Source organism: Mustela nigripes, chromosome 13, assembly GCF_022355385.1.
Source record: "Mustela nigripes isolate SB6536 chromosome 13, MUSNIG.SB6536, whole genome shotgun sequence".
In the NCBI taxonomy this organism is placed as follows: Eukaryota; Metazoa; Chordata; class Mammalia; order Carnivora; family Mustelidae; genus Mustela; species Mustela nigripes.
In genome coordinates this window covers 130,234,193-130,247,404 of record NC_081569.1, presented here as the reverse complement: position 1 = coordinate 130,247,404, position 13,212 = coordinate 130,234,193, and the positions used below count along the sequence as shown (strand labels likewise).

General features: G+C 38.6%; 2 protein-coding genes across 7 annotated transcripts in view; both read right to left on the bottom strand.

Annotated features, from left to right (window-relative positions):
- The window catches only part of MLH3 (mutL homolog 3), a 29,794-nt gene extending 22,315 nt beyond the window's left edge, over nt 1–7,479 (bottom strand). The window contains exons 1-2 of one of the 5 annotated variants that reach the window (XM_059373720.1): nt 6,027–7,479; nt 1,944–5,298 (exon numbers count right to left, since the gene is read on the bottom strand). In XM_059373720.1, the coding sequence (XP_059229703.1) occupies nt 1,944–5,235 (3,292 nt within the window). In that variant the 5' untranslated portion in view covers nt 5,236–5,298; nt 6,027–7,479. The remainder of the gene's footprint in view (nt 1–1,943; nt 5,299–6,026) is intronic. The other 4 variants (XM_059373723.1, XM_059373722.1, XM_059373721.1 and 1 more) reach the window with 4 other exon arrangements.
- An 866-nt stretch (nt 7,480–8,345) lies between these two features.
- Nucleotides 8,346–13,212, bottom strand: part of ACYP1 (acylphosphatase 1) — a 17,354-nt gene continuing 12,487 nt past the window's right edge. For both annotated transcript variants that reach the window (XM_059373726.1, XM_059373727.1), the window contains exon 3: nt 8,346–8,759. In XM_059373726.1, coding sequence (XP_059229709.1) covers nt 8,544–8,759 — 216 coding nt within the window. In that variant the 3' untranslated portion in view covers nt 8,346–8,543. The remainder of the gene's footprint in view (nt 8,760–13,212) is intronic.

Below are 13,212 nucleotides of genomic sequence, written 5' to 3'. Positions count from 1 at the left end.
GAAAGGACAGAGTTAAAGGCTTTTTAAAGAAAACTGCCAGGTCTTGAAGATTTGACACTACTCCTTAAAACTACCTTTATAGATCTTCTCTTCTGTACAATTTAATTTACCTCTTAACAACTCATCTTAGGTAATGTTTTTATGTAAGGTTCAACAGTGTTCCAATGTCCTACTATGTATGAGTCCTTTCCAGAGAGGTAACATTCCATATGAGTAGAGGGCGCTTAGGAGCCATCTTTCCATGGAACTCGTTTCTATACCCAACATACTTTATTTTTCCTTCCGAAATTGAGTTAACATGAGCCTTCAGAGTTCAGTGCAAGACTTGCTAATCTAGAAAGTCAAGTAGGTTGAAGTGTTTGAAACATCTAGATTGATTTAACAGGAGCAGAGGTTTATGCTGAGTAAACCTGGCAACTGAGATTCCCTCCTTGGTTTTAGCAACAACCACCTCAGTGTAATGTAATCAAGTTCTTTTTTGTCACCATTTTAAAAGCATTTGTATTTCAGGAAGATGAGGTGCCAGTGCCTTGGGCTTACCTCTGATAAGCATGAGGTATAAATCAGGACATTAAGTTACAAAGACACGTGTGTCTTTAGGAGCAACCTCAGAGTCTCAGGAGCAATACTCAAAGACAAGGGTTTTCTCCCTACTTAATACTTTGTAAATTACTATGGTAATTATTTTTTTCACAAGGGAAAAACTGGAAACCATTGAAAAATAAAGGTCTTATTTAACCTTAGATAAATCAGAGCCTCCTGCTAGAGATATTCATCCTAGGGAAAATTACAAGTTAATTTGCGATTACATTCATACATACATTCTTCTGTAAATTCAAGATTTTTAATATGGATGAACATTTAATGTTTATCCTCCTGATGCAAAACCAAGATTATAGCCAGATGGAAACCACTTTACCATCTCCCAACATCTGGCTTTCCACACACTGCCAAAACCATGAAACTTTAATGTTGACTGGGACCTGAGAATTCAAGAGTCACAGTGTAGGCTCTGATGGAGCCTTCTGGTAGGATTTAAAAGCTACATTGTTTCTGAGTAACAGCTACTTATAGCATAAGCGGTTCAAATGGGTTAACATATATATTATAATAAACTATATTTGAAAAGTACAGTTAGGAAAGTACATACTTTACCTACATTCCAAAAAATTTATGGTCAGGTCTTTTTCTAAAAACACACAAAAAAGTTCAAAATATATAGTGCTGTACTGAGCCACAGATGATTATAGGAAAGGACAGAGTTAAAGGCTTTTTAAAGAAAACTGCCAGGTCTTGAAGATTTGACACTACTCCTTAAAACTACCTTTATAGATCTTCTCTTCTGTACAATTTAATTTACCTCTTAACAACTCATCTTAGGTAATGTTTTTATGTAAGGTTCAACAGTGTTCCAATGTCCTACTATGTATGAGTCCTTTCCAGAGAGGTAACATTCCATATGAGTAGAGGGCGCTTAGGAAACCTAGGATGATTATAGGATCATTCTGGCCCTTTATCTGGGAGCTGCAGAAAGCAACTTCCAGAAAACTATCACACTGCATTGCAGGTATCTTTAAAGACAAATTTCTAAGAGCTGTATGTTTGGGAGAGAGAAGAAAGTGAAGTAGGGGAGCACTGTGGATCTTCTCAACTATTAATAGCATAATTTTTATTAAAAATAGTCTAATAAGTCTCATCCTTCTATATGTCCACACACCCACAGACACATATACATACACTTCCATTCTACTACCAGTCTTTCTTGTAGTTTTAGATATAAATAGTACTGGATCTAGAGAATCTTCATATACCATGAAAGACATTTTGTAATTAAACTTCAAAATGTTCCAACAGCTGAGATAATCTCTCAATGATTATCTCACGCCTTAGACATTATTTCCACCTTCAAAAGCATTTCATGCCAGTGAATACTACATGCTTACCATTCTCATGTATGACCTCCACAGCTACAGTTGTTAGGTCTTTAGTACAAGCAGCCCGAACATCCTCAGTGGGAGCAGTGAATGTGCTGAGTCCAGTTATTTTGTTGATGTAAACCATTCTTCCCAGGGCCACATCAAAATGCTGCTGCCAATCCAAAGAACATGTGCTTGACTCTTCATCTACAGAACAAGTTCTTGCTATAAACTCTTCACTCTGAAAACACGGTCCATTTTGGTCAGAGGTGGAATCTTCCACGTGACCCACTGACATTCTACTGGGAGAGTCAGGACTTCCTATCTGTGGTTCTGAAGCCACAAGAACATCTGAATCTTTACTGACAACATTAGAATGATTACAGGGTAACACCAAAGGAGTTTCTGGTATCACAGAGTTCTCTGTTTTGTTGTTAGAGTATGTTTCACTATCCTTATTGAAGGAATTATCCTGTGTAATAGAGTCCAACATTGGAATGATGCCACTCTCTGTTTTTTCATATTCACTTTGAAATAACTTACAAGAATCTAAGGTTAACCCACTGCACAAGTCATGGTCTTTCCTCCTGGAATCTGATAGTGGAAGTTCATAAAAGTGACTCATCATTTCCATTGCTTGAGTCTCTCTTTCCGAACCTTTCATTCTGGATAATTTAGAGGCTAAAGATTTAGGAGACTGCTTGACACACAAAGGTTTTCTGTTAAAATGAGATAACTCCTTTAGAGTTATAGGACTTTCTCGTAAGCAAGGCATCTGTTGTTCCAAACAATCTTCTTCATTGGAGAATGGAAACTTCTTTGAGTAAAGGATGTGACTTACTGTTTGACAACTATTATTTGGGTCTTCATGTCTACTAGTGACTTTACAAATGTCTGAGTTGTCCAAGTGATTTTGGTCTGTCCATGGAATGTCAGGTTCTATTTGAGGACTGAGACTGGTAGAGATTTCAAAATTATTATTTTCTTCTACTTCTATATTCAGAGGATTTTTAACCTTCCCATATTGCCTCTTAAACTTCTCTAAAGATCCCAGTTGTGAACTTAATCTTAGCTTCTTACGGGCTATGGGTTTGGAGGAACCAATCAATTCGTCTATTTTCGTACTACCATTTGAAAGAGGTATACACCAAGGGGAAGAAGAGGATGTGTCAGGTAACAAGCAACCTATGTGTGATTTTTTACTACTTTCCTGAGAAATAGAAACATTTTTATAAGTTGCTATAGGTTTGTTCTCTAGCCCCAAATTTGTATTTGTTCTGCATAATTTTTTGTTAGACAGCTGAGCAAATTCTTTACTTAAAGTGCTAGTTCTGTCTTTGATGTTTGGAGTCTCAACTGAATGGCACGCTCTATTTACAAATGTTTCTTTGGCACTCACAGGACCAGGTTGAATATAGTTTTTAAGCAAATGTTCTCTTTCAGTTGATTTAGTTTGCTCATTTTGTACCACATGAGTTATAAAGCCAGTGGAACATAACTTAACTTGTCCATAACTAAAAATGTTTATTCTTCCACAATTACTAGGTTGTTTTTTCCTTTTCTCTTCCTCCCTCTGAGCACCATGTACTCTCAATAATGTTGGCGCAAAAGGCAGAGGTTGGCATCCCATTTTGGTAGCATCTTTAAATCTCTCTAGTTGATTCTGGGTTCCATTATTTTCCAGGATACTGGTAGCCATGCCATTAACAATAGTACTTGCATTCTGTATTTCTAAATCATCCCCACTCTTCTCAAAGCAGTATGATGTCTGAAAAGGGCTTGCAAACATTTCTGAACTGGTTCCACAGGGATCTTCTGAACAGTTAAGTTCTAAGCAAAGTTCTTTATGTTTTTCATTTTCTCCTGATTCTGATACTTCAGCTGTCTGTTGTTCTAAGATCCTTGATTCTGAGCAAGAGCTATCTTTGATTTGTAAAGATGACTCTATTGCTTTACTATGGCCTGGGCCGTCTGATTCATAAACGTACAAAAATGAATCATCTGTCTCTTTTCTGAGATCTTCTGAATCTCTAGAATTCTGTGTGTTTCTTCTGTTTTCTATAGCAGCTTTTCTTTTCACAGCTTTTGATTGACAATTAAACATTTCATAGGAATCCAAAATACTATTACATGCTTCTCGGAAACTGGCCTGGTCACCCTTCTCATTAGAGGGCACATGCTTCTGAAGAGTAGCACTAAATAAACTAAAATCATTATCTTCACTAAATTCTTTAATGTCCTCACCTGATAATTCCACAAATAATTTTTCTTTCTTTAAAAACATTTTCACTCCTTCCTGAATGCAAACCAAAACAGTATCCCAGTTCTGAAATTCCATCAGCGTTTTTGCTGGCTCCATGCACACATCATACTCACAGAACTGGCACTGCACATTGATTACATATATCCCATGGAGTTCTGGGTTAGACCGATGCCGAGGACTTGAATTCATTTGTCTAGTAGCAGAGCCATTCTTTGGCTTGCAAATAATACTTTCTTTCCTCAGTAAAAAGTCAATGAATTTATGCAGCTTTGTCCTTAAAATTAGTCTTTTGTTCACAAACAAAAATTGCATATTCTTATTATAATGTCCTTCAGAGCTGATATAGCCACTAAGCTCAAAGTCCTTATATTTAAATTTTATTTCTCTTAATTTTTGGGACTTACCCAGTCCATAAATTTGACAAAATCGGGAACATACATCTTTGGTTTTGGGGAGCTGAAGAACCATAGAACCAGAAACATCATTTCTCAAAGAGAAAGAAATGGAAGGGTGCATGAGTGAGAGAGCTTCTATTCTCTGCCTAACCTTCTCGAACTCCAGTCTAGGATCCATGCATTTCCTTCTTACAGGTAACTGATAAAACAGGTTATATACTGTTACGGTTGTCCCAGCACTTGGTCTAGTCAAGTCAGCTTCACAAGCTTTCAGGGCTTTTCCATTCTGAAACAGTTTCACAAAAGTTTTCCCTGTCCTGTTTTTCTTGGATGAAATTTCCACAGCGCTGGCCATGTCAGCGATACTTGCCAAGGCCTCCCCTCGGAAACCATAAAACCTGGGATTCTCCAAGTCCTGTAGAGAGTTGCATTTACTAGTGAAATAACGATTTCCCACCTTGTCTATATCATCACTCCCCATCCCAAGTCCATTGTCTATCACTTGAACTTGGAAGGTTTCCATGTTCACCCTGACAGCCACACATTTTGCTTCAGCATCAATACTGTTGAGGGCAAGCTCCTCAACACACTGGCCTAAGGAACATATAGCCAAACCAGAACGCAATCTGGCTTGTACTTCAACTGACAAGCACTTGATCATGGCAGGTAGAAAGCTGGTAAGAATGCCGGGCACTGGTTTCCTTATCTCACTGGAAATAATTGCCTGTGGGGGGGAAGAAAAAAAAACACACACACACTATCAAAGCCTCAGAGTTACACAGCATTATCCCTTTCTCTCAAGCATTACAGAGAAATACCATTTGAGGTAAATTAAAACTCTTACTAAACCACAGTGCAAGAAACAAAACAAAACAAATTATAGCTTTGATCTCTAGGCAGATCACACAGCTCATGTTTGGTGCAACGGATTTAATATCCAAAGGAGCATTCACAATTTCATAATTTTCACGGCTCCTTTCTAAATCCCACAAGCCCTAAAGTGAAATCATAATCACAAATGAAGTTGACCCGTAAGACAGTGCTCAAAATTCTAATCACTTCACCAAAAACAGATGTCTAAATTAAATTCAGCTAGAAATTCATGAAAAAAGTGTCCAAGCTAGTTTCATAATGTTTATACATTACACAATAACCATGACTTTTAGTAAAAACGCCTCATGAAGGGCTAAGACAGAGGAAATGTAAAAAATCAAACTGTTGTATCAAGACGAGATGGGCATTAAGGGATTATTATTCCTTATTATTGGTTAAACGTTGCCTCAGAGGCAAGAGACTGGAAATGGAAAAGGGTACGGCAGGAATTGCCTTATTATCCACTTTTCTGTATTATTTGACTTTCAAATCGTGTTCACACATTACTTTGATCATCAGTTTTCAGAGGGTCCCTGTATTAAAACGTCTTTGTGATATTTACAGAGGGCTCCACACTACCTTCACCACAGCAGCGAGGGTCTGGAGCTGTCTGGACTGGATTTTACGCTTCCCTGCCAGGTATAAAATATTAAGATTATAGCGCCACTAAATCTCCTCCCTTCCTCACAGGCGGGCGCGCAGCGTGAACCGGACCTCTCACCGGTGACAGGGCTGGTTTTTCAAGCCTGGGAACACCGATAGCAGATGCGTTGTTTTTCAATGTAAGGAACTTCGCGGCCGGCCGCGAACGAGAGAGGTCAACATTTAACTGGTATTCCGACTGTTACCCAGCGTAATGATTTCTTGAAGACATCCCACTCTTTTCCGGGCCACAATCAAAGGGGACGATTCTCTCCGGCTCCCCGGCAGCGAAAGCTCTGGGGGTGGGGGTGGGGGTGGGGAAAAGAACCGCCGCCGCAGGTCCCCCAGCCTCAGGCTCCACCCCGACCCCTCCCCCAACCGGCAGGCCGAGCTCGGCCGCCCTGACGCACGAGGCCTCCCGCAGCCCCTGCGCAGCCGGGTCCCAAACACGGTCGCGGCGGTCGTCAGGGCCTTTCCGCCGTTAGAAAGGCTCCTAGAACCGTCCTTTCGACGCGTGCTTTGCCTTTAGTCACCTCGAACAGCGCTTCACCCAACTTCCGGTTACCAATCGCCTCGGACGCGGGGCGCGCGCACGTCGGCTCGAGAGGCTCGTGCACGCGCCACGAGCATGCGCTTCCGAGGTAACCTGCTGGGAACGCGCTTTCGTCAGTGACACCCAAGTGCGCATGCGCACCAGCTGTTCTCTGGGAAATTACCTGGGCATCTCTTCTCAATGATACCCGGAATTCTCAATCTTTCTCCCCCTCTACCATGGTGTGAAAGGCTGTTCCCAACAATTTTCACTTCTGCTTTTCTCGTTTTCCTTTCCCCTTCCACCTTCATGTGTTCTACCTACCATTTAATTCAATATATGTTATTTGTGTTGGTAGGTCTTCTCTCACTAAAATGTCAACTATTTGAAGGTAGGGATTTTATCTGTTTTGTTTACTTTACAGTGCCTGCCCTGTTAGGCACTCAATGGATGAGTAAATCCACAGCTTTCCATCTTACAGAGTTATAGCATTTCAGAGATGGGAAAGACAGAGAAAATAGCCCATCCCTCTTCATTTGCAGATAAAGACGCCGAGAGTCCTTTCATTTACTTTTTTGATATGTTCCTAATGCCACCGCAGCTCCTTTTCAAACGGAATGAGAACCGTAAAAGTGTGAGAATAAGTGTTTGGAAAATTATTAACCCAATCCTCAGTTTTTACTTCCTGTCTCATTTTCATTAAAACCTATTATTTCCAAAAATTTTTATTTATGACCAACTTGTTAAATCCGGTAAGCATATGCTATAAACATGTTTAATGGCTGACCAAGCCAAAATGAGAAATGTGAGGGCTAAGGAAGCAAAATCCCGATTATTGCTAGTAAGGGTGCCCTAACAAAATACCAGATGGAATGGCTGAAACAACAGAAATTTATTGTCACAGTTCTGGAGGCTAGAAGTCTGAGGTCAAGGGGTTGACAAGTTGATTTCTTCTGAGACCTCTCTTCATGGCTTGTAGATGGTGGTCTTGTCTTCTTCCTCTGTCTTTACATGGTCTTTCCTCTGTGCATGTACATGTCTGTGTCCAATTCCTTTCTTTTTTTTAAGGACACTGGGGCATATTAGATTGGGGCCTACTCTAATGACCTCATGTAACCTTAATTACCTCTTTAAAGGCTCTATCTCCAGATTGATAGAGGTACTGAGCCTTAAGAGTTCAACATATGAACTGGGGGTGGGCTGGGGGTGTGTGATGTAATTTAGCTCATAATAATGCTTTATATGAAATCTTTGCCCAGAGGAAAGGAATGACAGCAGAGACTCCAGAAAAGTAATTAGTCTGGAAACGTCATTTGAACACTAACAAACTGAAATTGTGGGATTTGTTATTATTAGGTGTGCAATTTCCTGAAGAAAACTTCACGGAAACCACGTAAAAAAGTGATTCAGGGGCACCTGGGTGGCTCGGTCGGTTAAGTGTCTGCCTTCTACTCAGGTCATGATCCCAGGGTCCTGGGATAGAGCCCCACATTGGGCTCCTTGCTTAACAGGGAGCCTGCTTCTCCCTCCCTCTCTGCTGCTCCCCTTGCTTTGTGCTTTGTCAAATAAATAAATAAAATCTTTAAAAAAACAGTGATTCAAAGTGACTGCCTTTTTTTTCAGCTCTTTAAATTACATCAAAATTCTCTTCCCACAGATGTTTACTGAATAAATACCTCTTATTTTGCCCCACATGCAGTTTAGCAAAGACAGTACCCTATGCAAAAGGTTCTAATGCATTTTTATTTATTTAGAATTGTGTAGAGTTGGTCATCTATCATACATATAATATAAAGTAAAATTCAAATATCTGATACTAACATAACTTACTGACCAAATCTAATACTGAACACAGACTAGATCTATATTAACAATAAAAACAAAACCAGTGAGTTTATCTTAGAAAATTTAAATTCAAGCCATTATTTCACAATCTGGAAATCTGAGTAATCCAACTTTACTATGACTTTCTCATTCCTGAAGTCTGCTCTGTCGATGTGTGATTTGGGACTTCCTTTTGTCTCAAGCCATTCCTGCATATGACGCACTTTGGAGATGGGACCTTGCAACTGTCCTTGCACGGTGCCCTCGTCAGTGTTCTGGACCCAGCCAACTAATCCCAGCTTTTTTCCCTCAGCCTAAGGGAAAGAAAAATACAAAAGAGAGAAAAATCCAGTGAGATTGAACAAAACAGTAAGACTACAATCAGTTGTCAGAATCTTGGCCTAGAATCAAGCCACTGAAACTAATTTGATGTTGTCCAGAACAGTCAAAACAGAACTACAGCAAGGAGAATCTCATTGACCTTAACATGAAGCGTTGGCCATTTGACTTCATCTCCTCCTTCTACCCTATAAAACTTAGGCACTAGAAATTTTCACTACATGGTCAGTTTGGTTAAGTACTAAAGACTTAAGTACTAAAGCAAATCAGATGCTTTTAAAATGATTCCCTGAGGCTGATTGTTGTTAGGATCCTGGGAGGTATCTTGCTCATCTTCCCTTCTCCTAATCAAGAATCTAGTGGGTATATTAAATAGAAAAAGCATGAAGTTATCTGATCCCTCTTTTTGTCTTCAGCCAGGACCACACCTAAACAAATCCAGATGAATGAGTGTCCATTGTATCTTTAAAGATCACTATTTCCTGGGCAACTCATTCTTTTGTTCTCACTTGAGAAAAATTGTCTCACCCAAGGTTTTTATGTTGCATCCAAAGCCTACTTTCTGTCCTGGAAAAGGAAAAAGCATGTAGTGATCTGCCTCTGAATATCAAAGTTTCATAAGACTACATAACTGTTGGGTTTTTCCTTGACTTTCTTCTCTTCTGTCTAAATAATCACAGCTTTATGAAGACTGTCTAATCATTGTAGTTGCTTTTCTCCTAGCCTTTCCAATGGTCTTTCCTTTACATCATGAAACTGTGGAATGACTGAAAAACTGGGAAACGTAGCCATGTTTAGAGGTAATTTTTTTTAATTTGCAAGCAGAAATATTGGAAAAGTTATCATTTCAGTAACCCATCTAAATGGAAGGAATCGGATTACAAAAGAAAATGGGAGTTACCATGACTGCATGCCCAAATGCCAGAGGAGTGACCTAGTAAATATGGGAAATTGCTGCAGTTGGCCAAAGAAAATGTTATGCACAGCAAAACCATGTTTGATGAGAAACTAAAGTATCTATCAAATCAGTTATGTTCAAAGCAAAGACATGTTTGTATAATGAACAAAAGAGACTGCAGCCAAATAACAATTTAAGGGATACAGAGGAAATTAAGGAAGAAAAATAGAAAATACCTATAGCATGTATTAAGTGCCAAAGATAGGGGCACCAAAAAAGGATGTAGCAAATAGATATTAAGGAAGCCTATATCCAACTGACTTTGTATAACAATTGTTCTCTTCTGCTTCCAGTTAACCTATGAGAGTTGGCTATCCCCAGCTCTTCAAAGTTACCTTATATGGTAACTACCTATAATAATGATTGTATTGAGTTTTGAGTAGGAGTTGATATAAAGTCAAATAAATTCTTAAACTGCTATGCGATTTATCTGATTTCTAAGAGGGAAAAAAAAACCTCCCAAATTTGACTAGTGAGAATGGGAATTTCCGGTAGGTTTTATTTGTGCATTTGATTCTGTTCTTACTTTTATTTATTTTTTTTTTAAAGATTTTATTTATTTACTTGACAGAGAGAAATCACAAGTAGATGGAGAGGCAGGCAGAGAGAGAGAAGGAAGCAGGCTCCCTGCTGAGCAGAGAGCCCGATGCGGGACTCGATCCCAGGACCCTGAGATCATGACCTGAGCCGAAGGCAGCGGCTTAACCCACTGAGCCACCCAGGCACCCCCTGTTCTTACTTTTAAATACCATAATGTTGCTGACTCAAGTTCTATTTTGAATATCTATCTAAATAAGCAAATAGTGTTTGGTCCTAAGAAAATTCCAAAAAACTAATTCTTCCTCATAACCATATTCTGGAAACATTATTTTAAGGAATATAATCACCAACTCCAGTTTCAATAAAAAAGAAAGTCACTTCAGATCAATAACCTAGACTTCCAACTTAGGAATCTAGAAAAAGAAGATCAAGCCAAACTCAAAACAAGCAGAAAGATAAAAATGATAAAGATTAGAGTAGGAATTAGTAAAATAATAAAAAAGAGAAAAATCAATGAAACCCAAAGTCGGTTCTTTAAAAAAACCTTTAGCTAGACTAATAAAAAAGAGATTAGGCTCAAATTACTAAAATCAGTAATTAAAGGGGAGCAGTACAACCAACTTTACAAAAATAAAAAGGATTATAAGGGAATACCATAAACAATTGTGTGCCAACATATTAGAGAACTTAGATGAAAAGGGGAGATTCCTAAAAAGACTCAAACTACTAAAACTGACTCAAGAAGAAATAGGCAGTGGCACCTGGGTGGCTCAGTGGGCTAAAAGCCTCTGCCTTCAGTTCAGGTCATGATCTTAGGGTCCTGGGATTGAGCCCTGCATCGGGCTCTCTGCTCACCAGGGAGCCTGTTTCCTCCTCTCTCTGCCTGCATCTCTGCCTACTTGTGATCTCTCTGTCAAATAAATAAATAAAATCTTAAAAAAAAAAAAAAGAAAGAAAGAAATAGACAATCTGAATATGACAAGTAAAGAGACTCAGTAATTTAAAACTTCCCACAAAGAAACACTCAGGGCTTGATGGCTTCATAGGTGACTATACGAAATGTTTGTTTGTTTATAAAGATTTTATTTACTTATCTGTCAGAGAAGAGTGTGAGGGAGCACAAGCAGGGGGAGTGACAGGCAGAGGGAGAAGCAGCCTCCCTTACTGAGCAAGGAGCTCAATATGGGACTTGATCCCAGGATTCTGGGATCATGACCTGCGCTGAAGGTAGACGCTTAACTTACTAAGCCACCCAGGTATCCCAATATACCAAATGTTTAAAGAAGACTCTTTCACCAATCCTTCACAAACTCTTCCAAAAAAAAAACAGAAGAAAACTCCCTAAATCACTCTATTAAGCCAGTATTGCCCTCATATCAAAACCATGCAAAGACATCACAACAAAACTATAAACTACTATCACTTGTGAGTATTGACACAAAACTCAATATGAGCAAATCAAATCTAGCACCATATAAAAAGGATGGCACATCTTGAAAAACTGGGATTTATCCTAGGAATGCAAGGTTGGTTCAACACAGAGAAATCAATTACACCATAGTTTAAAAATCATAGTAATTAAAACACAATATTAATAAATAAAATATAACAAAGCATATTAATAGAACAGAAACCAGATGAAAACAGATGATCAACTCATAGATGAAAAAAAAAATCTGACAAAATCCAACACTCAAACTAGGAATAGAAGGGAATATACTCAACTTAATAAAAAGGCGTCTGTGAAAAACCCACAGCTAACATCATACCTAATGGTGAAAGACTGACTATTTTCTCCCTATGATCAGGAACAAGACAAGTGGCTCTTGGGGTGCCTGGGTGGCTCAGTCAGTTGAGCATCTGCTTTTGGCTCAGGTCATGCCCAGAGTCCTGCTCGATCATGATCGAGCCCCACATCAAGCTCTCTGCTTAATGGGGAGCCTGCTTCTCTCTCTCCCTCTGCCTGCTGCTCTGCCTACTGGTGTGTGCTCCCTCTCTTTCTCTCTGTCAAATAAATAAATAAATAAAACCTAAAAAAAAAAAAGAAAGACAAGTGACTCTTGCCACATCCACCCAATATTATACTGGAGGTTCTAGCCAGGGCAGGGAAAAAGAAATAGATGGCATTCAAAGAAGAAAGGAAGAAGTAAAACTACCTTACTCACAGATGACATACTCATTTACAGAAAAATCTTAAGAGGTAAACACAAACACACACACATATTAGAACTAATAGGTCTATAAGATTGCAGGATATAAGATAAATATACAAAAATCAGTTATATTTCTATAAACTGGCAATGAACAACCAAAAATGAAATTAAGGGAACAATTCCATTTATAAATAGTATTGAACATAATAAATTTCTTAGGACTAAGTTTAACAAAAGAAGTACCGGACTTACTATATACAACTATAAAATATTGTCAAAAGAAAATAAAGATGTGAATAAATGGAAAGACATCCCATGTTCATGAATTGGAAGACAACATTGTTAAGATAACAATACTTCCTAAATTGGTCTACAGATTTTAAGCAATTTCTATCAAAATCCCAGCTGCCTGGGTTGCATAAATTGACAAAACTGATGGTAAAATTCACATGAAAACATAAGGGACCCAGAATAGCTAAAAATAATGTTGAAAAGGAAGAACAAAGTTGAAGGACTCATATAACCCAATTTCGAAATTTACTTCAAAGCTATGACAGTCACAGTGTGGTACTGGCATAAGGATAGGTCAATGGACAAGAACTAGAGTCCAGAAATAAACCTTACACTTATAGCCAATTGATTTCTGACAAGGGTGCCATGACAATTCAATGGGAGAAAGTAATAGTCTTTTTTTTTTTTTTTTTTTTTTTTTAAAGATTTTATTTATTTATTTGACAGAGAGAAATCACAAGTAGATGGAGAGGCAGGCAGAGAGAG